We start from the raw sequence: 27,765 nt of genomic DNA on the forward strand, positions 1-27,765 counted from the left end.
TAATCCTGCAGACCAAGATCACCTCTTCGTCTGAGTTTCCCTTAGATGTCTGGCTATTTTCCACCACTGACACGAAAAATGAAAACAGATTACTGTGATTCATCCACGGTGTGTTGAAGAGGAGTCCGCGTTTGAGAAGCTTCTGGGCATAATTTCCCCCCAATCATAAATAGCAGGAATTAAATCAAAGGAACAGTGTTTGTCTGCCTACCAATATCACCTCGTCAATTGCAGGCCATTTTCGTTTTTTACCTTCTGTGTGTTCCTGCAGCGCAATTACAGTACTCCACTCAGCCAGCGTGGCTATCATTCATGTGATTACAACCCTGTTGCTGTGGCAACCATGTTTCCCCCATGAGATGGTAGTTCAATGCTGCCAACTGTCTAAGATTAGAACTCCTCTCGTAAATCTCAACCTTGTCCTGTGAGGTAGGTAGAGAGCCTGGAGAGAGGGTGAAGTGTGCTGCAACTCACTGGGCGGTGGATCTCGACACTCCCCTTCCTCCAGCGTGATATCATCGATGGCGATGTCCCCCTCGATGCCTGGTCCCCGGACACCTTCTAGTACGACCTGCGCGGAGAAAGATATTACGTATCCAGCCTCAGTAGATGACGAAAATGGGGACGTTTGCACTGCAGTCAGTACGCAGTGTCATATAGTTAAATTGCTCCTCATAAAGTATACAGCAGGTGGCAATTTGTTTGTTTCAACTTTTAATGTCGCAAAACTAAGACTGCTTGTGGCGCCCGAACAGTTAGCTGTGGGACTGGGAACCAAAAAAAGACACAGAAGCACCCCCGAAACTATAATTACTTTCCAGAAACTGAAGCCGTAAAAATGATGGAGAGCGCTGCAGTACCGTACTCGCTCCTCGCAAAGTTTCGGCTTCCTGACGCCAAACTATGAGCGATATTGCTTTCTCAATACCGAACACTGTCTATGGATGCCGTCAACTCCTTTGCTTAATATCGCGGCGTGTGAAGTGCTGCATCAATATAAATCCCCCAAGGAGACTAATACCGTACAAACACAGTCAGAGAAGAAAACAGAGGGCAACAAGGGGGTCGCTGCTGCATATTGGATTGATTAAGCAGTTTGGTCTCACCTGGAAGGACGCTGTGGGATGGATGCTTACTTTGGCCTGCTTCCAGCGCTCACCTTGGTTACCACTTAGCGACCACACAGGACCCTCTGAGGTCGTTTGGCCCTTCTGCTTTAGGAAGGCGTTTAGTGTTCCTGCATGGAGAGGGACACACACACACACACACACACACACACAAAAGCATGATTCCAATAGATATATGAACTAAATAATCTTACGACGCTGACCTCCATCAATCCCAATGTTGCAGACTAGTACTGAGAAACAGAACATTTTCCAAAGCCTTGCGGCTCAGCAGAAAATGTTCCATGGCTCAGAATAATGGCTTAATAATAAATACAAACTTTACTGGGCACTGTAGGCTATTTTGCGGCAGTTACATTAAACTCAGTCAGTTTGACATCTTTGCATTTTCCACCTTTCCTCAATGCTGTGCCCCCTCCACCCCCCAAAGGCAACACCCTGCTATTTGATTTAAGTAGGTCATCAGTACTCAAGGTAGCCAGTCCATTGTAACCACCTCTCAGCAGTCAGCAGTGCATAAAATCCGTGTGAGGACATCGTCTTCAGCTGCGTGAAAAGAGGGGAATCTGTGGGTAATGTGGGCCATGAGAGGGTGGACTGCATCTCTCTTTTCAAATCAGGTATATCCTGTCAACTTATTTGCAAATATATCTGACTAGACTTCATCAAATGAGGCACACATACTGAATCTGTACATAAAGGTCTTATTCACGCTACATGTCAAGACAAAAACCCAGCCAAATAGTCTGAGAGCTCTTCATAGACCCCTGTGACAAAACTATGGTGAGGTACAGATCAAGGCAAGAGTATGAAACCACTTCTAAAGCTTTGATTGTTCCCGGGAACACAGTGGCCTCCATAAGTGTGAAATGGAAGAAGTTAGGAACCATTAACCATCACTCTAACAGTGCTTCAAAAGTTCACTGCAAAGAAGAGACGGCTGGGTTTCTGTAATAGAGCGAGTTTGATCCCTGACACATAGACCGCACGCCAAAGTATCCTTGAGGAGGTCACTGAACCCTAACTGTATATAAATACAAGACCATGACTCTATCGCCACGACCATGACCTAGAAGCTGCCAGAAGGACAAGCATCTCCACAGCATTCGATCAATCAGGGCTTTAAGGTGGAGCAGCCAGAGAGAAGCCACTCGAGTTAAAAGTCACAGAAACTGACTTTCTCCGGTCTGTTGAAACAAAAAAAGACTGTTTGGACAAGACTTTAAACAATATGGTGAACAGGAGTCACTGCTCATTACCTGGCTCATCTAATCTCTAAAGTGAAACATGGAAATAGCAGCATCATGCTATGGGGTGCTTCTCCATGGCACAGGACGGAGAGACTAGTCAGAGCCAAGAGAAGGATGACAGAAGCCAAGTTCCCTCAGGCATAACATTATGACCACACCTTCCTAATATTGTGTAGGTCTCCCTTGTGCCTCCAAAACAGTTGTGACTCATCAGAGAATGGACATGGGCCTTCTGAGGGTGTCCTGTGGTGCCTGGCAACAGAATGTTGTTAGTGGGGGCCTTTGGGTCCTATGGGTTGAGGGGAGGGGCCTCTGTGGATCATCCCACAGATACTTGATCAGTTTGGGTCTAGCGAATTTGGAGGCCAGGTCAACACCTTGTGCTGTTCTTCATGTTTTTTGAGTTGTTCCTAAAGCGTTTTCGTGTGTGTGTCTGTGTCAGGCTGCATCCGGCTGGGGATGGCTGCTGCCGTCATGGAGTGTCATTGTTATGGGGTGGGGGTGCCTGGTCTGGTCTGGGTGGGTGCTACATGTCTAAGTAACATCCACATGAATGACAGGTCTAAAAGTTTCCCAGCAGAACATTGAATTGTCACAAGAAGGTCAATGTTATTTAGTTCTCCTGGTCATAATGTTATGTCCGATCCTTTGTGTTTGTCTTTGTCAAAAAATAAAAAGAATGTGACCAAATATGTCTCTGCCATAACAGCAACAAAGCATCTGCACTTTTTTTGAAGTACCTCTCCTCTCCACACAGCCTCCCACATAAAAGGGCTTCCAGTTTAATTGCAAGTGAAAATGGACGTTCAAGGTTAATATTCATCCCTGTCTCCTGTATTTCAAATTCATGTATTCTTCTGCATGCCAAGCCGAGCCAAGCGGTAGCAAAGGTTAAGCTCAAGTCATCTGAATTGATACATTTATTAAGTCACGGTTGTGCAAGCGATGATAAATTATTCTGTAGCTCATGATAATCCAATTAATTATCACTAATGGGCAAAGTGTGATGAGAATTTTTGGCGATTGTAAATACATTTCCTGTGGAGGATGATTCTTCCGAATTCATCATTAGTTTTAAACTACTTCCATCCAATTTAGCTTCCCTTTTCATGTCAGTTAGACTGCCACTGAAGCTGCACAGGTAAAAATACTGTATTTCAAGTTGAGGCCAGCTCATGCAGTATGACATATTAATGTCAATTGAATTTGTATATAACCCTTTCAATAACAAAGACATGCTGGGTCTTATTGGGACAAAATAAACTATACACAAAGTCTGAACTGAAGACTCCCTATAGGGAGACCTCTTGTCTGGCCCTGGGCTTTGATATAAAACTGTCAGATGATGACACTGAGTGCAACCACTTTATCTTCCTCTCCAAACATCACAGATTGTGTTGGGGGTTTTTTTATTTGCAATTTAGGAAGAGTGTGAAAGAGACAGAGAGAGGGAGAGAGTGAAGACGAGATCCTTGTGCAGTGGGCCAGCACGAGCAGCATCCGAAGAGCCAAATCAGGTTAGCATCGACACCATAGCGGAGCTCAGTAGGACCACTGCTCTGAAGTCAAGTGAGTTTCACAAGTATGGAAAGCAGAACCTTCGCGTTAACACGACTGGTGAGCAAAGACAGCAGCCAGTGGGACTGCAACCCCGAGTTTGATGCATCTTTGCCTCAGCGAGGTGCCTCATTACCGCTCAAACCCCCTTCAAAAAGCATCTCTGTGTGGAGACGAAGGAAAGCCGTACTGCATGTGCCTGTTAATATTCTCTCATCAGCGCGGTATACGCTTTCCCCCACGACAGCACAATCTCCAGTGAGAGATGAGTTCTTGTACAGAACATGACCTGCGGTTTCATCTCCTGTTGAAGTGTTTAGGATGTTGGAGGATTCTTGCTGAGCTGGCTGGCGCAGATTTTCTTTGAACTCATTGCAATGTAGGTGGTTATGTCAGTGTCATCACATCCTGAGCAAAGGCATATGCTGTACATTCTTTGGAGTATCCTTTTTTTTTTTTTTTTTTACGAATACCTTTGGCAGACACTTGTGAAATTTAAAGAGATCTGAGAGGAGAAAGATGTGAGTCTGGTGAAAAGTGCGAAATAGCTCCTGGAAATTTTCAATTATGTAGTGAGGATGAGAGAGAGGGGGATTGAGGTGCAGTACCACCCTCCTTGCTAATGAAAAGATGACTCCATTGCCCCTCAGAAGGTCAGGCTTAAAACAGACTTGTTTGGTGCACTTTGCTGGAGACTAAATCCTATAAACAAATGCGACACGGACTCCATGGGCAAACTTTGATGTGCGCTTCAGTAATTAAGTGTGACCTCGTCTCAGGTATCCCCCCGCTAGCTAACTAAGGAGGAGTTTCTTTGAGCCTGTGCCACCGTTCTCATCAGCGTGTGGGCGAGACTCCTTATCGACTGATTCTGGCCTTCAGCGCCACCGTGCCACAGCCTGACTGTGACTCACCTCAACAGCATCAGACTCCCGGAGATTCAAGACAGAGCTGATGGCTTGGTGAGTCACAGCTCTAAATGCAAAAAAGCTGTCAAGTATTCGAACATACTCCCCTCAGACAGGAGAACATATACAATATGCAGCATGTGAACACATTATTTACACAATTTGTCATAAGCACTAACTTGTCTGGGTAGATGATATCACAAACCAACTTTCCCAAGCTCAGGGGTGAATTCACTCACTGCCACAGAGGCAGAATACTAAATTGAGCGTAGTTATGGAGGATCTGAGCAGGGTTTCAAGTCCTTGACATTTAGCCCATTCATCATAACACGCCACAGTCTGGGCATGGGCTTCACCGCAGACGGGGAGGGCCGAGAAGAGAGGGTCTGGCTGGCGATCAATTTGAGCAAATTGGAAATGTCACGGCCTACTCAACCTCGGCAGGGAGCCGGAGGAGCTCTCATCTCCCTGCTGAGCCGCCCTCCAACACCTCTATCCTTATATTCTCTCCACCTCCCGCGCCTCCACCTCTCCAGATGTTTGGTCCGGCCCCCCTGCCTTGACATATTCACATATTGTAGCCTTTTCGCTGAGGACACCTGCAAAAGTAGCCTAGCTAAACTGTAGACCTTAGGCAGTCTTGTTGCCAAATGAGTGCAATGCTCAAATGGAAATCTTCCAAAAAAAAAAAAAAAAGTACCTTCATCGACAGCATGCAGGAGGGATTGAAAAAGACACAGCAGCACAGGAAGTTAACGTCAAGAAAGAAATTAAGATTAACGGGAAGATTAATAATTTATCTCATGAGTACAAACCAGCAAAAAAAGTATTGAATCACCCATGTTGGACAGCTTAACCAATTTCTCATCTCACCGCTGGTACGCACCACATTTCTCAGCTCAGCTGCCTGTATCATAAATAAATGCACCCAAAATCTCTCCCTTTAAACATGCCATCAAAACAGAGAGGGGTTAAATTGCCAGTCTGTAGTCATTTCAGATGTTGACAGGTTCATAAACCTGCAACGCCCAGTCCTATCTTTGTCTTTATTCACTATTCTGCTTGTTTGTTAGGTAGTTGTTTTTTTTTATCTGCAACATGGTATGAGCAAACAAAACAATGTGCCAAAGTTAGATCAGTTTAGGTGATATCTCTATGTATATACTCTTGGCTCGAATCAAAGAAACATCTACTTATATATAATAAGCCCACATAATTGTTTTAACATGCAAATGTCACAAGTGGAGATCTGAGACTTCCATGTGTTCTGAGAGAGGTATCCATGGTATATAAAAATTGAAAGACATTTGGCAAATGAACAGTCAACAACACACATGTATCCAGACTTACCAACTCACCAACCAAATCTCTTTGTTGTCGTTAAGATGTAGGCGTAATTAATTCCATACGATACGATGGTGAAGGAGCTTTAAATTGTCTTTTTACGGTACATTCCTTCAACTTTGTCTGTGCCGAAGCTTCCACCAACGGCCAACAAAGAATTTATTTTGGCATCTCTCCACCGTGCTCTTGATCTCCCAGCAGAATAGCTTGTGCTCAGGAATTCAGTCGCTTACTTAATGTCGTTACTGTGTGTGGTGTTGCGAGTGATACAAAAGGCACTTTAGAATCCAATTTCAGTCGCCAGTGTCTAGACAGAGATACATCTGTATTTTAAATGTTGTTTGGATCCGGTTTGAAGATAATGGGTCTCCAGCTTTTCTTTTTATTTCTGAACTTTCTAAAAATCAATCTGGATAAAAACTGGATATACCAGATAAAACAGAACTGGGCTGGCAGTCTGAGCACAGCCAAAGTGGTGGGTTAGGGTCATAATTTTGTCATCTCTCATCCCCGAACAGCCTCCATGACACCAAAATGACCCTGCAACTCCACCCTCTGGTGCTCCTCCCCTGCCTCATTAACCTGCAACTAATGACAGAGGGTGAAGCTGAGAGAGAGCGTTCACCACTACAGACCTTCAACAATGTATGAGTTGCTGTGTTTGTGCTCGAGACCGAGTCCGGCTCAGCACTCCCAAACACACAAACACCTCAAACACCACAAACAGCATGCACTCAGAGCAGGAGTGCTTGCGCTCGGCTGATTGGGTCCCTGGTGAAGAGAGTCAGATGTAAGCCACAGAGTGCTCCTTCAGTCGTTCTGCCATCTTCAAATGGGCCATACGAGGTTGTTATCTACATTCAGAGATGAATGTAAGAGCTAATGCCCGGGATCTGTGTACACACCTTTGAAGAGGTTTGTTGCAAAAATGAGATATCTTTTTCTTGAAACATCTGACAGCTGTACACTTGGAAAAATTTTGCATGAAAGCATCAAACTCCACGCTGCGCCCACCACGGGGACAAACTCCCTGGAAACAACTAAAACTCTGTTCCTTACATGAAAAAGTGTTTTTCTTCAACACAACTACTGAGTTTCCTTCCTCACAAGCAAGAAGTCTTTCCCCTCCAAAAAGAAAAAAACCCCACTGGAAAACACATACATGGCGGACAGCAATTTAAAGAATCTCATCTCTCAATTTATGTTTCAAAGCCAGTGTGGTGTTCCACAGACGCTTGACGATGTAAATAAAATTTCTTGCTGTGTTTCTCTATTGACTGTGTTTAGTTCCGCGTAAATAAGAACCCATCCCCTTCATTTAGCAGAGAATTGCCAAAGTAATTTGAGCTCCACTTGAGGTTGCTTTTGCTGCTTAATCACCCAAAAGCGCGTAGTAGTAACAGATTCTTCAAAACTGAATAATTGAATAATTATTCTAATCTATCTTTCATGACCTATTGAGCAATGGCTATGGATTAAGATACATTTCCATGGTGAGTACATGGCCGACTGCCTGAAAAGAGCAACAGGGATATTTGTCTTGGGACATGAGGAGAGGGAAACAAACGAGGAATGTGTCTTACCTATGTGTTTTCCATACATGTGGTAGAAGAAGCCGAAGCAGTAGGCGGGTGGGTTTGTGATACCGTAAGGGTTCTTAGGTGCTACGTTGAAAAACGGACTTATGAGCCGTGCCTGGTCCCCTTCCTTGCGTGGTCTCGATGTCTCAATGTACATGTAGAAACCTTGAAAAACAGGGATGCATTATAAGCACATACGTGTACATACTGTGCATTGCTGCGTGGAAGATTTAAACAAACAATTTCTGCATCATGCTACCGCCTTTACTAAGATAAAACTACATTGTACTCTTTTACGAGGAGCAACCTCAAATTAATACAATAATCGTGGATTTGTATAACGTGGGTGAGATTTTGTAGTTCACCGTCACTTTCAGCGGTTTAGCTTGACCACACCCTAGATAGGTAATAACTCACCACTCTACTTTAAAACTATGCTCACACAGTGGTAGGTTAAAAACATAGCATGGGAAATAGTTTTTCCTCATGACACAAACAATTCATCAGTTTGTATACAAGTATGTACCAGACATAGTATGAACGACCAACGGGGTAAAGAACCCAGAAAGGTTTAGAGGAGACACAAGTGGATATATGCAATAAGTGAGGTTTCCGTGAGCCTGACTCTCAGTATGTCTGTCTGCAGCAAGCATGGGTGTGGTAGTGGGGGGAAAAGGGGACCTGACTACCCAGGGCCCAAGTAGGGAGAGGGCCCATGATAATCCTGAATTTTATTTATTTATTTATTTTTTAAATGAATTGGGCCCTGAAGAATTAACTTGATGTCATAAGAATGAAGAATTAACTTTGTGTCACAGCCCTCCCAACATATTGGACATGCTGGGGGCCCCTCTTGGAGAATGGTTTAGTCTGCCCATAGACAGCGGCCGGTGACAAGTACGTCAGTGAGCGCAGATTGAATGACCTGGAGGCTAACTGTCATCATGCCGCCCAAAAAACACAAATCGGGGTATCAGAAAAAGAAATAAGGCAGAATGAGGGGAAGCAACTGTTAACTGCTTTCTTTCCGAAAGGTGAACTGAGTTTACTTGTTGTAACTGCATCCAATTAACATTAACGTTGTCGTAGTCCAGAGTCAGTGGGCACTTACTGGGGTGTAAATTACATCCTTACATCTCGTGTAAGGCTTTAGCAAGGCTTTAATTCTTTTTCTGCAAGCTGAAGAACAATTTTATTGAAAATTAGATAGTTTATTTGATTTGCTCCTGTTCAAGAATAAATGTTCTTAAATCAAAATGTGTCAAGGATCAAAACGTTAGTACACAAACCAGATGTAGCCTAATGTTTATAGGTGTTTGGGCACAAGTAGGCCAAATGCATCAATTCAGGTGGTGAATGAAAGAACCAGTCATCAATATAATCTGATCTGATTTTATCTTAAAACTCGATTTATGCTTGTTTATTTATAAATAAATGCCCCCATTAAGAGTGCACAGGGCCCAGAATTTGGTGCTACGCCCCCAGCAGCAAGCATACTGTGACTTTTAGTAAAAGAACCAAATGTCAGTTTTAGGTTGCTGTATGCACGGAATGTGGATAAATCAGAAAGCTACGAGGTGACATTATAATATCTCTAGCTGCATTAGATTGCTAACAGATGGCCAACATTAGCTGGTAACCAGAGGGTGCTAAATAATAGTTTGAAATAATAAATTCTACTGTTTTTATTAAGCTACAGGGATTTTGGTAGTACTTCAGCCCTCGGCTGCATATTACGGTGAGCGTTGTTTCCCCTCCTGTAGCTGGGATTTTCAGAGTATACGACATGTTGCACTCTGTCTCTTCGGTCAACCCTGCAAACTCTGCCTTTGTAGATCTGGAACTATGAGAGAATACAACCCCTCAAGCAAGGATATTTTACATCCAAACTGCTCTACAGGAGCGGAAATTAGTCCCAGATTCCCCAAAGTAAAGTCCTTGGTTCCCTGGGACCGCTCTTGTAGTGGAATAATATCGTACTAGTACTCTATGTATGCATCATGTACAGAATATTACCAGTACATGCCTTATAGTTATCTCAGGATAAAACAAAGTCACTTTGACTCTGAAACTCCACTAGCAGAGGGTGCTCTTTGAATATATGCAATGTCTGACACGTTAAAGAAGTGTCACTAAAAACATTAGCATGATAGAAATGAAACCTTGCATATAATGTCCTTCAACAAAGTGCTCCTTTAACTAATCGCACACACCCAGGGTCAATCGAGACAATAACAGCGGGATTAACTTTATGCTCCCCTGGCCTGACACTCACAGACAGCAGCAGTGATGCCAGTGAGTCAGACTGTCCTCTGACTGTGTCTGAGCCGAATAATCTAAAGCCAATCTCTGCCCTGCCACAGGCTCAGGGAAGGTAGCGAGTGAGCAGCTCCACGCCCCTCTAGCCAAAATCAAATGGAATATCTCCCTCGGTTGAATCCCATACCAGATAATTACACGCAAAGAGGAATGAGGCTGGTAATGAAATGCTGGACATTTTGAAACCATTAGGTGATTAAAGCCAATGCATTATTTACTGCTTCAGCTGCTGCTGGTACTGCAGCACCATGGTAGGTACTCCACCACAGATAACTTCCATCTGAGGATTCATATTAAATCCCCTAATGGATTCCTACACATCCAGTTTTGTTAAATCTTTATTGATTGCCTTGTTGAATATGCGTTAGCTCTACTTGTAGCTAACATTCTAAATGCTAAGCTCACTATGCAGATCTTCTGGTTTTATTTAGCATGGAAACTGTAACAAAGGCACATTTTCAGGATTATCTTGAAAATAAACAATCATGGCTGCTCTTTGTTAGACTGCGCTGCATCAAGTAGTTGGTGACACAATGAGCACAGCTGAAATATTCTATTATGCATTTGGGAACACTCGAGTCTTCCCAACTTATTTCAGCAATTCCCGAAAGTGGCACTTTTGAAAATAAAGGTGCTACATAATCAAAATGCTATGTTGCTAATATTTTACCGTTGCGCATCATTCACCAATAAGGTGATAATTGCACTCGTTTGTCTGCTGCGTACTGTGAGAATTGTTGTATGCGTGCATGAATTACACTAGAAATAACGGAGTGGTGTCCATTTAAATGAGTGCGTTCAACTCGCTTCCATTTCAACAAGCAACACTATAGGGATTTCATAAACACAATGACAGCTGGCAAACCTATACCAGCTGTGTTATTTTTTACTATTTGTTCATACTCCTGCGATACGATTGTTTAGCCAGCTGACACATCTTTCGTGTTCACTGGTTAGTGAATATCGGGGTTGCTGCTGATTTGTGCCGATTATTTTTGTTTGTTTTGTACATTATTTATAATATGCTATTCTCAGTGCATTGATTTTCTTGTGCACAGATCTAACATACAACCACATTCATACAGTTTAGAGTTTCTACTTCAGTGCAGGGTTGTTTGACACATAATGTGAAAGCTGCAAAAACAAAGTATCAAACAACATGCCAACACCAGCCGGCCTAAAACTGTGTTAAGGAAGGATTTACCTGTTAATGCTCCTGTATGTCAATCATCTAACTGATCGCTCATCCACGGAATCAATTCAATGACCCATTGCCATACCTTGCTGCTACGCCTGTCAAGCTCTCAGTTAGAGCCCTGCACGTACGCGGTTTACAATATAGCAACATTTGAAACAACGGATTGTTGATTTCAGACAGATGTAAACGAAAATACAGGTTTCTCATTTCAGGCAAATGTCAGTTTTGACAGCTGAAATGAAAACTGTCACCAGCAGATTTTATCTGCGCATCCATCACAGTGAGCAAATACTGTGACATTCAGTCCTGAAAACAGTAAAGAGTATCCCTACAGAATACTGTGCGCTGGTGAGCTGAAGAGTAATCTGATTGACATTGGAAGTGATTCTATAGAGAGTCACAGGCTTTAGTGGACCCCCATTAGAACTTATTTCAGAAAATACCGTAAATGTACAGCGGTCAGTGGTGATGGACAAATGCCGTGATTAGTTTGATCGTGTTTGAATTGTGCCATAAATCACGCACATAATGTTTGACACATGAAAAAACTGTGCAAGTCAATTTTTTGTTGGTGTTTGTGGTAAAACAGCTGAGGTATAAGACTTTAAAAATAAGCAATTACAAAGACTACTTGTTCTGTGTTATTGTGTTTGAAAATATATAAAAATAAACTTCCACATTCTCTGAATGCCAAGTAATGATTGATTACAGCTCAGCTTCGCTGTTTGGGGAGGGGTTTATCAAATAATAATAATTTACTGTATTGATTTCACATAAAAATCTTTCTCTGCAACTTTCCCACTTGTTCACACAGTAGAGTATACAGTCAGGGCAGTGGGCTGCCACCTGTGCAGCACCTGAGGAGCAGTTTGGGGGTTAGGTGCTCGGTCAAGGCTCCTCACCCATGGATGTGAGGGATAAAAATCTGTCAGCCTTCACTCCCAAAGCTGCTTCTCTAACCACTACTCCATAGCTCCCTCCAAAACACAGGCGAAGGCTGGACATTCAGAAGTACTCACCCTGCTTTGAGCCACTGTGGTCAGCGCTGGGACCAGTGTTGGGTGTGTACTTGGTGTCGCGGGTGGCGGCACTGTGCCGCGTCCAGTCAAAGTCATCGTTCTTGTCCTGGGTGAACATGCAGATGGGCTCTTCCTCAAAGCTGCAGTGGAACTCTCCTGGCGAACGACAGAGCAGAATCAGGCTCTGACTCTCTCATCATTACACAAGAGTGAGAAGTTACACACTGCCTCGGAGCTATAGTACTACAGAGTATGTGAGCAGCGTGACACCTACTGTATATTTATAAGATTTCCTGCAGTGTTGTGTGTCTCTGAGGGATATACAGGAGCCTAGGTCCTAATTACAGCATGCAATCTGGAGAACGGAGTTTCTAAATTAAGATGTGACCTCTCACTGACTGTAGTGAGGCGTCACTGAATGTGGTTAGCTTTTTTTTTTTTCCTGACAACAGCACGGAATTGGGTTTAGTACTTAAAGGATACAGACAGAGTGCTGCACTTTCAAAAAACCCAACAGCAGTGTGTGTGTGTGTGTGTGTGTGTGTCAGACAACCCGCTACTTTAGCATGATGGATAACATTCAATAAACACACACACAGTCCGTCTGGGTAAGCATGTTAAACCAAATACAAATCTTATTTTAAACATATTAATGGTGTTCTGTGTGTTTTTGACACAGCAGAAAACTATTATTTGAACATGTCGACCTACTTATAGTTTTTTCGTTTTTACTGAAAGTACAAATGAGGTGGATGTCCTTGGTTGTTTCTAATGTCTAACGAGAAGGACTCTCTGTAATCAGATTTTCAAAACTGACACCACCTCCATCCTCCTCTATAACTTTCCATCTTCTGTGTAGTGGGTGTGCATATGAACCCATCATCCTCTCCCTTCTCCTCTGTCGCTCTCCACGCCCCTTTGACTTCAATTTTTAAACCAGCGGAGTGTGCCGAGCAGGAATGAGAGCGTGGGTTTAGTCACCCTTTAAGAAAGAGTAATTGTTCCTATAGCATGAAGTTGTGATGGGTCACATGTAGGGGGAATGTCTAACTGTGCGTATACTAATGAACAGACGCAAGCGGCACAAGTGTGAGGGACCAGCGCACTCAGTTTAACGAAGGCGCAGCGGCGAGATCAGCTGTGTCAGACCCTCCATTTAATCCGCGTTACAAACAAAGCAAAACACCTAACCAGAGGACGTGGCGCCGCGAAGCAGTGTCCACAAAGAGATAGTAAAATGGAGCATTTAGATTCAGGATGCAGGCATGTGCTCTGATAAATATTCATTGATTTATTAAAACGTAGCTGGGAGCAGTTTGGAGTGGTGACCTTCAGAGGGGCAAAATCTGCAGCTTTTACTCAGGTAATTGAGGTAACATAGACAGAGGTAGAGTGTGGGTGGATGGGCCGAGCGGTGGTCGAGGGCAGCGGTGCTGCGAGGCAAAGAGGGAGAGAAAGCGATAGAATGTGAGAGCAAAGCGAGAAAGAGGTGGCGGAGTGGGAGAAGAAGGAGGAAGGGGCTGGGTTGCTGGCTCTCTTGGCTTTTCTCCTCGCAGGCATGCAGATTTAAATGCAGGTCTAGCTCCTGGCGCTAGACATTAACACCCCTTTCCACTGTGAGCTAAACTAAATGTGTTGGCCCTGCGAGGCCGGGAGAGATAGGAGGATTTGGAGGATAGGCAGAGGAAGGAAGGAAGGAGGGAGGAAGAGGAGGCGTGTAGGTAAGATAGTTTCCTTCGGGGATTTGGATAATGATGTTGGTGATTAGGATGTTTGTTATTATGTTGGCAATGTTTGTGTGAACACCCACCAAAATATCTATCTATATAAATATATAAACCGCCAGACACAGCGGTGCGATGCAGCATGGCAAACAGTGATTAAGTGTGGATTCTCAAGGTGTGAATAATGTGAATTTGTAAAGTTTCAGCAGCGAAGTGCGTCATAAATGAGACTAAACACTAAAGCATACAAACACATACGGCACAGACGCATGCATAAGTAATGCTCGCGGAGCACAGAGCAAACGTAGTCATGCATGCACACGGAGACATAACCACATCTCAGGACAATGCAGTATGCAAAACGCACATTGTCTTGCAGAGATTTAAAGCCCCCAACATGTCGCATAGCGTGATAGAGCTTTACTCAGAATTCCTTCGGGACAGTCTTGCTCATCGTAGTTCATTTAGTTCAACTTGCGAATACTTAAATAGATCTTTTAGTGCAGTGCGACATGTTAAGAGTCAGATCTCTGCGGAATATAGAGTTACTTTTGAGCCTTCCCCACTGTTTTCACAGACTTTTGTTACAACCGGAGAAGCTCTCTCTCTTTCTCTCTCTCTCTCTGACAAGACGGGCTAAGTGAAGTGCACATTACTTACTTAGGTGAGGGTTGATGGGAGCTGTGAAAGAGAAAAGCCAGACAGTCATTAGTGCACAACATCTTACCTGTCTGTAATTATATAAAGCACTTACTAACAGGAAACGTGCATGAGGGCACGCATGGGTATACACAAGCATTCAACCTGTTGCACTTTAAACCACACCATTTGATTTGTGTCGTCCACAGAGAACACGTAAACAACTGTATACATAGCAGCTGATGCCACTGACCTTTCATCCCGCTGTTGTTTACTGGTCTGCTGCAGGGCTAATAAAAGTCTACATGTATAAAACCTCACTCAGGGACGTCTGGAAATATCATCCCGATCCGATTAAAACACAGCGCGCCGCCTTTGTCGGGCTCCTTTCCGTTCAGAGTACAAACAAAAAGTACACAGGGAGCAATCAAGTGACACACAGTACAATGATTAGTGAGCAGACAGAGAGATGTCTGGGATTTGAAGTGCAAAAGGTGACAACAGTCATTTTCAGTCTGTTATCTAATATAAAAGAGAGAGGGATTAGGAAGCCCAGCCTGACCACATTAATAAGCTTATGGCACAAGTGCTTATCATTACTGTCATTTACCGGCATTGCTGATGTTCTTGTCCAAGGTGACTTCCATTTAGAACGCTAAGCCTATTTCAGACTTCCATTTAGACGCCAATAAATCACAAAAAAATGAGTAATAATCACAAGTGTGACTGCTACTCACTTTCCATCCACACACTTTCTGGATTTTCAAAACTGTCTTTATGAAAACTTTCAGATCACCCTGTCCTGACTCGCTTCCGCCCGAAACGCACGCAAGACTTCTTTTGCATTCTGTCCACCTAAGCACGGTTCAATGTTTCCCTCATTGATAATTTAAGAGGCTACTGCCGCAGCAAACACATAAAGGTCAAGGGTATCACACAGAGTTGCAACGAGCCAGTTAGTCGGCACTTCACTTTTTGCGGAGTAAATACCATTTAACCTGTCAAGAAGATTCATGAGCATTTTCATGATCGATTGCTGACCGGCTGAATAGATGCGATACATCAGCTTTACTACAAAACCACGTGATTGAAAAACCACTGCGTGATTTATGAAACCTTGCTGTTCATGGGGGGAATTGATTTTAATCCAACCAATTAAAGTGAGTAATAACAAATCATTCCTCCAAAAGAAAACATGTACTGAGGAGCGGAGGAGCACGGCGGCGCTGATGAAATTGGTCTTTTTAAAAGCAGAAACTCAAGTAGTGATTTCTGTAAATTGTTGTGCAGCTCTTGGAAATGTGTGTCCACTTGTTCACTTGGTGGAGAAAAAAACTGTAATAAACAAAGACGCACACAGAGAAGAAGAGAGCGAGAGAGCTCCAAAACCTACAGCCAAATTGGGTTTCCTAATGTTCCCCCTCATCGTAAAAGCTTTAATGTTACTGTGAAAATACCTGCATCCCCACACTCTTCGCTTCCTACTGAAGCTAAAGTGGACTGCGCAGAGCAGTGCAAATTTCAGGGGGGGAAGGAACCATTCGGGCTGTTGCAGAGAAAATGTTTTAAATGACAACTCAGAGCCTCGGGTCTGTGAAACGGATGCTGAGTTTTCCAACAAAACTACTCTTTAGGCCCCCTCCTGCTCTGTGCCTCTATCCCTCTCAACTTCCCATTTCCTGCAACTCTCCTCCCCCTTTCAGATCCTTCCTGCTGCCCCCTCCTTCTTTCTTCCATGGTTATGAAAATGTGTTTCGCTGTCAGTATTTTTTTTTTTACCTGCAGCTTTCCCTGGCTGACTCACTGAGACTTCCTCCTGATGAATGTGTCTGCTCAAGCAATGTCTCTACCCACACTGAGGAAATCAAGCTGAGCACAGAGCAGGCCCAGGGGCTATTTTACTACTGCTGTACACGCTTCTCTAAAATACAGCTTCCTATTTGGATGACTGCATTGGACATAGGGAATAAAACAAGCAATGCAATTATTTAAGAATGAGATCTATTGTTGAGTCAACCATTCTTTGAAGAAATGTCACAGTTTTGTCTTTACATATGTTGTTAGCTCTTGAAAATGCAAGCTGACCTCGACTGCCCTCCTCAAAACACACTAAGTTGTTATAGCATAGTTGTGAAGAACCCTCAAGCAAGCCACAGAGGCTTTAAAAATATCTCAGATGTGTTAATGCTGCTGCACCCTGTTTTCCCCTCAAGCTAAAAGAGCCTCAAATAATGAAATGTAATTTTGATAGTTGTCAAGATAAACAATCCCGGTAATCATACAGTGGAGTGATGTGAGTTTTTTTTAAAACAGCATATCAGGTGCATGTCTGCCTGCCTACAGGTTTCTACTTTTACATCAAGGGGGACAAAACAAACTGCTGCTCGATGCACGAGCGCCTTCCATCCAAATTGCCTAATTTTGATTGAAACGCAAAGTGAGCTCATTGACCGCCAAAGGACATTGGTCCGTAGAGGCTGTTCCAGATAGAAGCACTGACTTCATCTTGGCAGGAATCCCTGCCCACTGGCCTGCGGCTGTATAACAGAGCAGCAGACAATTCCACGGCTGCAGCCAAGTGTCCTCATAGACAACAGCGGGTCTAGCTTCTTTATTTTTTACCGACCTCGTATAATCCACACTCTCCAAGATTCCCATCCATCATGTTTAGGGGGTCTGGGTGGGTGCCACTGCATTCTGAGAAAGCCTTGTGACGACTTCACAGCTCGCAACCATCAGTCGGAATAATAACAGTGTGGGTAAATGTGATTCAGCAAGCTTTACCCCATGCCTCCGTGACCAAAATAACAAGAGCAATATCAAGCTATTGTGTCCTTCAACCTAAAGTTTGTTCTTGAGGATGTACTGCTTTGCAGGTCCTGCAATAACTAACACTGAGCCCAGTATAGTAATATTGTACAGTATGTGTTATTTTAATGATATTATATATTGTATTGTGTTTCATGGTATCATGTATCGTATCGTATCTCATATTATATTGTATCTCATATCCTATCTTAAAGACCTTATAAACCAGCAATGAGTTTGGCTAACTTCAAAAATATTAGTGCTGCCTAGCCTTCCTCCAAAAACAGCAGCAGATTTCAAGGGGAGGGGATGTCAAGCAGAAGCACCCAGTTGATCATAAGGAAGTCAGATCTGTTGCCAGAGGAATGCGAGAATGTTTTTTTTCCAGACTTTTTAAGTCAACAGCGGATTGCCTTTGAACAGTTTAATATTTATATGTTTAAAGACCTAAAACCTTGGAGATCACACACAGTCACAGACATAAAATTGCATCTGCACCATGGACAACCACAAACACTGTGTATTTGCCAACAAAAATAGTAATACCGATTTCTTCTGGGAGGACCAAATGTCTGTCAGGTTAGAGGGAATCCACCAGTCGCATAAAAAATGCTGATACAATCTAAAAGACAAATAGATAAACTATTCTGTTTCACTCTAACACAGCACTAGAAACGGAAGGAAAAAGATATCTTCAATCTGTTTGGAGATAAATAAAGTTAAATATAAATAAAGCACCCACCCCCTATAAAGCTGACTAATTAACATGTATCGCATTTAATTCATGCAAAAAACAAACTGTAAGAACAACTATAGCTCAGAGATGGTTCTGAGCAGTTGCCAGATGAACAGAAACTCCACAGAGTCTCTGCTCCCAGGTTAGCTGTTTAGTCCTGTTTCTAGTCTTCAGTTTAAAATAAGCTTACCGGCTGGTGTCTTTATATTCAATAGACAGATATAAAAGAGGGATTGGTCTTCTCATCTAGCTTTCCACCTGTAAATGAGTAAATGCATTCCTTTAAATGAAGGTATATTCTCTAACACAGCCTCATGCACAGACTGAAAACACAGCCGCTATAATACACTATCTTTTGCAGAAGACAATGCCTTGAAAATTACTTTATGCTACATTATCATAAGGCCATAAACTTCAATGCAGAAAATGTATCCTGCAGTATCAGCATATTTTAACCCTTTCAATCCAGGTTGTCTCTATCTGTAATTAAAATGCCATTTATTAAACGTTGCCAAGGGTGGCACATTCACTGAAGAACCTGTCTAGTGCTCCTATGTTAAAATACTATTTGTTGTGTTTTATTTCTGCTGCACCAGATTTAACTCACTGTGCACTATGACTGTCAATCTCTAATTTATACTTTTTAATGGGCAGAAGTAAAACATGTACATTTTTACTTGAGTTGTTCAAATCACACTCTGGGACTGACAGGAGGCTTAAAGTTTAAATCCTGCATCCTGGTGAAAACCAGAGAGAGAGAGTGTGAGAGAGAGAGAGAGAGAGAGAGAGAGAGAAGTGTTATGAGGAACATCAAACAGATGCTGAGTTTGTCACTGCAGCAAAATTTAAAAGAGCGTTTTCAGAGATCGGTGACACAACCATTCTTCATCCTACAGCTGGGGACACCATAACCGCTTTTGTGTTTTCTTGCAAGCTGCAGAAAAGCTGCCGCCATCGGCCTCGTGTGCATCACAGTGATTGCTCTGTCTATTGCGTGGCGACGAGACAACTTGCTCTTCTTTAGATTTCAGAGACCTTATGTTAAAATGATCAATGACATCTCTTCGTTGTTTCTTGCTTTCATTTTAAGAAAAGGAGTGTCCCACCACGCTCCAGTGAAAGGCCAGAAGACTGGTATACCCTCACACCTGAGTGTTATTTGTAGACTCCTGACCTGCACGTTGTTTTGATTGCTGGTAAGAATCCAAGGTAATATAAGGAATATGCGCAATCTCTACGCTGGAAGAGCCGGGACTAATGGTGACTTCAGGCTCTGAACCTCCTTCGAGTGATAAAAACCACCAGAAGACTGGTAACGGAGTGTAGATTGGTAAGAGAACCTCGTTGCTGCAGAAATCTTGGAAGGCTTTGTCCCAGAAGTTTGCCTATTAGTAATTGAAGTGCTAAATATAGATACATGTCGGGAATCCAAGTAGGAATAACAGTGTCTTCTTCTCTTTCTTCAGTGACAATATTACAGTAGTACATTATATTTATACAGTACACCCAAACATAGGATAGGAACCAAAATCATACACACTGATTTCTGTTCAACTTCTAAACACATCAAACCAACTGTGCGACAGCTTGTGCAGAGATGCCCCACAGGTCCCTACTCTCCAGTGAGAGTGAAATGGAAGCGATAATGGAGATGATCCCAGACTTATATTTCACACGTCACTCAAAGCATCTTGTGGGACGCGAGCCGAGTGGATTCTGCTCAGTCCAACATTAGCCTGCTGCTGGAGGTAGCTCTGCTGTGTGTGGGAGAACAGAGCAGCCCTGGAGTGATAATTAGTCCAGTCTCTCGTCGGCCAGGCGGTTTGCACATCAGCACTGGCTCTCTTGTTTCCTTTCCTTTCTTTTATTTATTTTTTAGTTCCCCTGTATCTTCCCTTCCTCCTCGGCCCCAGCTTGGCCGCTTCCATCTCTCCTCCTTCGCCCCCTTCTGTCTTAATTAGCTTAAATTCTCTATTCTACACATTGGCTAGATTCAATTTGATTCAACTGAGCTGAATTCAATTCAAGGTTAAGCAGAGACCATGCAATATCACACACTACTACAAAAATAACTGTATCTGTCTCTCTCTCTCTCTCTCTCTTTTTTCCTTCTTTCCCATTTCTCTTTTCAGCTGCCATGACGAGCTGCAGTGAAGGTGAATTATTCACAACTGCAGCATCACCACTCGGGAAGAACTCAGCAGCCCGTTATGGACAGAAAACAGTCATTCACTTAGTTTATGAAAATGCACATTTCAAGCACCTGTGCATCTGTTAGCTGGTACTGTTGGGGCCGCTGTGGATGCTACTGTAGCCTTTGTATTTCAGCCTTCCCACAGAGTGAAGAATCTACATCCATTCGCTAGTTTCTGTTTCATTCTGATGTGTTCTCACTGGTACGGCCAAACCGATGTGTCCTACAGTGCACAAACTCTTTATCATGTGCATCAGGTACACACGTTTTGGCTACTCGTGGCTTATCAGAAAGCCTTCCTGGACTTTACTTGAGTTTATCCTTGTTCGACTGTTCTGTAAGTATTGCCCACTTTTACTTACATCATTAATTTTGTGTTGTCTCTCTCCTGCAGTGCCTTTCTACAAGTACCTCTGGCGTCGGAGCTGAATGCTTCTGGTCTGCAGTTACTGGCACGCCACACCATCCTGCTCTGTGTTTGCTTGTTTTTCAGTTCTCATCTTCTCTCTCTCTCTCTCTCCCTGTCTGGTTAAGTCAGAAAGCCATCCACCCTGAGTTTGGTTCTGACGGCCAAGATAATGGTTTATTCTTGTTAAAATGCTGTGCTTCTAAACTTGTTTAAAAAAGTGCTGATCAAGGGGGAATTGCTGGGGTTCTTGTTATATTACGTGGGTCTTTCTAAAGAACTTGTTTTACTTTGTCTTTTTAATAGTTTTAAGTAGGGCCGGGACTTTAACGCGTTAATTAAGATTAATTAATTACACAAAAATAACGCGTTAATTTTTTTTAACGCATTTTAATCACACTTATTTTTGCACCGCGGAACGTTTCTCACTGGATGAGTTTCGGCGGACCGATTATATTGGAGCACCAACTAGCGTTCATTACCAGTGTCCTCAACAAGCAGCGGGTGCTGCCGTGAGCCCCTCTCCCGTCCCAAAGCACTCACAGGCGGTCAGTCTCACAGTAGCCCCGCGCAGCAGCGGTCAGAGCAGAGAGGGAGAACCACGCCACCGCGTCCAGACTGCAAACGAATGACGCATGCGCAAAGCTGCCGCTGATCGCGCCCTGGTTTACAGAGCGGGATGTAAATGTTTCTTCACTGTCACACTAAAATAAATAATAAAATAATAATCCATTTAGATTGTTAATTTTGTCAAGTAAAAACCGTTTGTACAAAAAATGTTAAAAATATTCTAGTTATGGCAAAAAATGCTCATGTTCTTCTGTGCCTGTGACTTGTAGGCTAGAAACTAAACCAAACTTAAGAAAACAAAAAAAAAACTTAAGTTACTGTGCCAGAGTGTCTCTTTAGAGTCATTTTGCCAATACCAAGCCCGGATAAAGGAGGCGCGTTAATAATACAGCGTCCATCACTATTACATCCAAAAGGTAAATTATGCAAATTAGCCGATGACGTCATTTAGCGACTTCTAGCGACTTTTAGGACAGCCAATAGCTACTTTCCTTACTGAGGAGTTGGCAACACTGTTCAATACTTCAGACAACAACAAACCACAGTGAACATGAAAGAAGAAGCTGATGAGACCGCTTTGGTTGGCCCCGTGGATGGGAAATTTAGTCATTATTCAATGGTATACTAAAAATCCATATGAAAAAAATTACTTCTCACTGTTCTCAGGTCAAATATTTATATGCGATTAAAATGCGATTAATTTCGATTAATTAATTACAAAGCCTCTAATTAATTAGATTAATTTTTTTAATCGAGTCCCGGCCCTAGTTTTAAGTAATAATTGGATTACCGTAGTCCTTATTTAAACCCTACATCAACCAATATCAACCAAAGTAAACAACATGACACCAGTAACCATTGTTATTGTTCTATCCAGCCTCTCCTACTGGGCTGGATGAGGAGCCATATGAGCTTCGGAAATGGAGGGGATCTTTCAAAATATTTACAACATGAAATAAAAAAGCTATTTGTTATATGAGCAACATTCAATAAGACAGGTCACACCTTCAGGCAACAGAGATGAGAATAAAAAAAAAAAAAAGTACATTGTTTTGGGAGAAAAATATGATTCATCTCTGGACCAGCTCTGTCTGGTCTTGTGACCTAAACTACATCTTTGAGTCATCTGATGCTTTGATGTCACGATGATCTGTCAAGCAAAGGAACCAGGCGGCCTTCGCCCCGGTCCAGGATAGACCTGACTCAAGCAATGAAGGTCACCAGAATAGAGATTAGTCAGTTGTTTAGCATTCATTTGGCTCAAACTGCAAACTGCAAATGAGCAAAGCAAGCTGATTGCAAACTGTCTTGTGATGACCCAGTGAGTTAGATGCAACTCAAATTACTCTAATGACTCCACTTTTTACTGGTCCGTCCTCGTACATATCAAACATGGCACATCGTCTCCGTGATCAGTGTAATGACTCCCGAAACCACAGTGAACTTTTTATATCCATCAGTGCTGATGAACATGTGTCTTCATACGGCAGCATGCGCTTGTCCTGGACTTAATTTTAGAGCGTTTCTGAATTATCTGAGGATAACATTGCCAGCTGTAGCAGCAATTCTTCCACCTGTGCAGCCACATGTATAAACAGAAGCCGAAAGTAAATCTATCTCTCTTGTGACTGCCCTAACTACTTTTTGTCTCTTTCTTAATGTGAGCTTATTATGCTCGTTTCAGTCTCTTTAGCTTTATTCTGGGAGTCCACTAGAGTAGCTTTGCGTGATTCGCTGTCCAGAAATGTCCTTGTTTATCTCGTGCTGCCTGCTATTCAGCCCCTCGGCAACAGTCTGGAAACTGGAAATATAAGCTTCTATAGTTCTACCGTGGGTGTGCTGTGCCTATTGCAGATGACCTGACAAAGTCAACTCTGAAGTCAGCTCTGCACGAAAGTAGGAAAAAACTTTGGAAACCGAGCGTCTGAAGAGTGAGCTTTTGGCTCCTGTGAGACACTGTAACATTATACAGTACATCTGAAAAAAAGGCAAAGCATAGGATGTCCCCTTTGCTGTGAAGACACTGCACCACTGCAGGATAAGTACAGTGATAACAGTCCTTCAAAAAATACTGAATTAATGCAGTATAGAGAACTCACCGCTGTAGGTGACGATACGGATGGTGGAGTCGCCTTCTCCGAAACGCGTGATTGGGGTGAGGCGCACCTCGTAGGATTCAGGCTTTATCAGTTCAGTCAGGTTATGTGTCATGAGCTCTCCTTTGTTGATTGTTCCATCCACAGGGATCTCCTGCTCCCACCAGCGCTGCAGCCCCATCTAGATGAGAAACAGAACCACAAGAGATTCTGGGTTATTAAAAATCGCTATCCCTACACACGCACACAAACACTGTAGACATAATCGATGAACAAAAAGTGCACAAAAAACAACTGAAGCTGTTACTACTACAACCTATAAATTAAGAAGCTGCAAACGCTGAGGATTTATCCAACAGCAATGGAACGGTTTAATTCATTTAACCAACTGACCGTTCAGATAGTTCAAGTTCTAGATATAAGACAACCTATAATATGTGGAGTCCCATATTTTTCCCCACTAATGCTTGTATTATATGTGTCTTTACTGGTATAACTGATATTTTTTGATAAAATCCTCGCGAAGAGAAGTTCAGGTCTAAAATGTTTTGGTTTGGAGAGACTGGTTTAATTCTCAGCACACTCTGGGCAAGGTTGTGTTGGCAATAAACAGATCCCTCAATTATGTCACATACCATCTTAGAGTTGGACACCATAGAGTTAAAAAAATATATGTCCACTAACATGGGTTAAACAACATGATTATGTATGTACACATGCAGCCTACAGTCCCTCAGTCTTCTTTTTTGGACCTGGAGCATCAGAAAACTTTCTTGAAAAATTCCTAGGTTCTATTTAATTCTTCCTAACCACCACAAATGGTGACTTCATAGAACCCAGGTTACATGCGTAACTCTCATTTCTTGGCTATATTCCAAGATCTACTCCGTCACTGTCCTTGCTGGGTTGCTCCCCTCTTCAACCCTGGAAAATGAGAATTGCTGGCTGACGAAAAACTACCAATGTGCTCCAATGTGACAATGTCCCCGCAGACACAACATACACTGCAAAATACAGATTTTACTTGACAATGGCTAGTTTTCCTCCGTTTGGTGAGGGCTCGAAGGTGACGGCGGTTTCATTTTTTCTTCACACCTTGAGACGTGTAGAATCACCACATAAGGAGAGCACGTACAAAGCACAAAGTACAAAGGACACTCTTCTGGGAACATAGTACTTACGGTATATGGCCACAACAGATATGTAGCTCCTTCACTATCAGCACAGAATGCTTTGTTTTATCTGCCAGTTAGTACCGTCTCTAAGCATCTGTATGGTTAGCAAACATTAAATGCTACAACAAACAAAATCTAATTGTCCCTGTGATAAGTAAGCTGTTGATAACAAGACGCTCCTAGAGTCTATATTCAGACTAGGTCTAGTGCTAATAGCAAGAGAGCAGTATTATTTTATATTAGCAGATTAGAGAAACATTCTGATTTATGTTTGCCATTACCATACATACCTGTCTGGGTTATGCTGGCATTCTGCCTGTACAGCTGCCCTCTGCTTTATTCCTTTAAAGATTTTCTATAATGATGATCTACAATGTTTTGCACTGCCTTTATACGGGGGCCTCGAATTGGCAGGAATTTTATATCTTGACACGATAAGCAAACGTGTCGGTAGCTGACTAAGCTCAGGTATCACACAAAAATGAAGCGCTCTTCATGTCTTGTGATACAACACAGCCCCTCCGAAATTCAAAGAAACAAAATGAGGGCTTGTTGCTGCATTTGCTGGGGGGCAAAAAGCAGATAAGTAGGGTATATTTTATCCTTGAGAATCAGTTTAAGGGAAAGAGCTGCAGCACAAAGACAAGTTACAGCTTCAGCATTACAATTAGTTGCTATACATGCCCTGCTCATCCCGAGGAAAAGAAGAAGAAGTGCGTTACCAGCAGAGAGAGACAGAGATGGAGTGAATGAAGGTGTGATAGCAGTGAAGCAGAGTCAGCGTCTATCTGTGAGAACAATACCAATTAAGTAATTACTTAGAGCCTGGATGATCCGCAATTATGGGGTGCAAGTTTTCATCACCATTAGTTTGCAGGTAAATAGAGTGTTTTGTCTGTCACTGGTAATTGCAGATGGCGCGCCTGTCCCTACCTATCCTTTGAAAATTTTAGCTTTCCTCCTGAGTACAAAAGGCATGGCGGTTAATTGCCATAAATTACACAGTGTTGGCCTGTAAGTGTCTGTGTGTGTTGCGTGTGTTCGAACACTCTAAAAGGAGAACATATCATTTTCAGCAAATTTGCTATTTTTCTGTGAGACTGAAAACAACCTTTCGATTCCAATTGTGCCGGCTCTCCTTGACTACACACACAGACGTGTTATTCTGACATACAGTATATGTTTTGTTTGGAATCTATATTCTGCTCCAGCTTACGTCTGCACACTGGTGACAGGGGCCAGATGAAAACAGAAGGGCTAGGGTTCATTGTCTGTAGTGAACACACAACCATAATTAGACCATAATTAAACAGTTACTCATACTCAAGACAAAATGCATTAGACTGTATATTATGCATTAGTGGTGATGCAAATTATATAGATTAAATAAAATAAAATAAAACAACCTGTGCTCAAAGGCAGTTTTGCACATTAAAACCATCTCAAAAACGTTTTCATGAGAGAAACTTGAAATTCTATTAGAAAGTTTAGTCAATTTAAGCTTATATACACAATGCTTTAATGCAGTGGGTCTGAAAAGGGTATCCGGCCCAGAAAACGAGAAAAAACAAAAAACAAAAAAAGATTTTCCTTGCTCATGGAGGAGCAATTAATTAAAAAATTCTTCAAACTGGAGATACGATATTTTTGGCTATTAATTCAGGGAATCTGTTTTTAAGATGTTGAAAAGAAATATTGTGTACTTCATTTTGTATATTCCAGCAGATACAAAAAATTCTGGACAAGGAGGGAGGCTTGCCATACCAACAACATACCAACAACATTCCTGACCAAGGTTACTTGGTCGGAAAAACAGACACAGAATACATTCATTCAATCATTCATTCATTCATTTTCTGTAGCTCCGTGTCCTCTGGAGGGTTGCAGGGGGGCTGGAGCCTATCCCAGCTGTCAGACAGCTGCTGTGAGGCATCAGTACTAACCACCACACCACTGTACCGCCCCAAAATACATTCAATTATTAATATATCTTTGCTGTTGTTTTGCTTTTATCATTAGATAGAGAACTAGAGAAAAGAAAAGACTCAGAGATCACTTTCCTTGATTGTTGTGTGTTGTTCCTGATTAACTCTGGATTACTTCAGGTGGGGAACAAAGGGTAATAACTGCTATATGTGTCACTTTATTTCATGGATGCATAGAAAGAATAACTAATGATACGACTCACATTACATATTCACAGCAATGCTCATGTATAAGAACTTGACCATTTCCCAAATGGATTTTTGCACCTGTTGCCGGTTTATGATGTTATCAAAGGTGATTTTTCCAACAAAACTACAATTAGCTTGCATGTGGCTTGGATTTCAAAGTTCGGTGTAATAGTAGTAGATAAAAACATGCCAAATGGCTTTGTTTGCCAGACTGTAATGAGAGAAACCTGGAGTTTGTATGAGATCTCGTTATTGTTGCCAAATTTCCACCACATGCTACTTTCTTTGCCTGTGTTCAGGTGCTGTGAAATACTGTGTGTATACATGAGTATAATACAGTATTATATATTAATATAATACACACCGATCAGGCATAACATTATGACCACCTTCCTAATATTGTGTAGGTCTCCCTTGTGCCTCCAAAACAGTTGTGACTCATCAGAGAATGGACATGGGCCTTCTGAGGGTGTCCTGTGGTGTCTGGCAGCAGAATGTTGTTAGTGGGGGCCTTTGGGTCCTTTGGATTGAGGGGAGGGGCCTCTGTGGATCATCCCACAGATACATCAGTTTGGGATCCAGTGAATTTAGAGGCCAGGTCAACACCTTGTGCTGTTCTTCATGTTCTCTGAGTTGTTCCTAAAGGGTTTTTGTGTGTGTGTCTGTGTTAGGCTGCATCACGCTGGGGATGGCTGCTGCCATCAAGGAGTGTCATTGCTATGGGGGGGGGGGGGGGCTGGTATGGTCTAAGTGGGTAGTACATGTCTAAGTCAATAGTCAATGATATTCACGTCTCCTGTCAGTGGTTTTAATGCTGTGACTGATCGGTGTATGTGCATACATTTACAGAATGTGTGTGCACTGTAAAACAGTTTGGAGGCTTGCGTCACATTAAAAAACATTTAATTGGGACTAGAATGCCTAATATGGACTGAGACTGG

The 27,765-nt window shown here is 42.5% G+C and overlaps 1 protein-coding gene across 1 annotated transcript in view; it reads right to left on the reverse strand.

The window, feature by feature from the left end:
* Window positions 1-309: 309 nt before the first annotated feature.
* Window positions 310-27,765, reverse strand: part of LOC311499456 (MAM domain-containing glycosylphosphatidylinositol anchor protein 2) — a 177,125-nt gene continuing 149,669 nt past the window's right edge. The window contains exons 12-17 of the mRNA XM_084560433.1: window positions 23,479-23,656; window positions 14,687-14,707; window positions 12,303-12,458; window positions 7,770-7,931; window positions 1,107-1,237; window positions 310-571 (exon numbers count right to left, since the gene is read on the reverse strand). Of these exons, the coding sequence (XP_084416559.1) occupies window positions 368-571; window positions 1,107-1,237; window positions 7,770-7,931; window positions 12,303-12,458; window positions 14,687-14,707; window positions 23,479-23,656 (852 nt within the window). The 3' untranslated portion in view covers window positions 310-367. The remainder of the gene's footprint in view (window positions 572-1,106; window positions 1,238-7,769; window positions 7,932-12,302; window positions 12,459-14,686; window positions 14,708-23,478; window positions 23,657-27,765) is intronic.

Source organism: Chelon labrosus (genome assembly GCF_963514085.1).
Source record: "Chelon labrosus genome assembly, chromosome: 14".
Taxonomy (NCBI): Eukaryota; Metazoa; Chordata; class Actinopteri; order Mugiliformes; family Mugilidae; genus Chelon; species Chelon labrosus.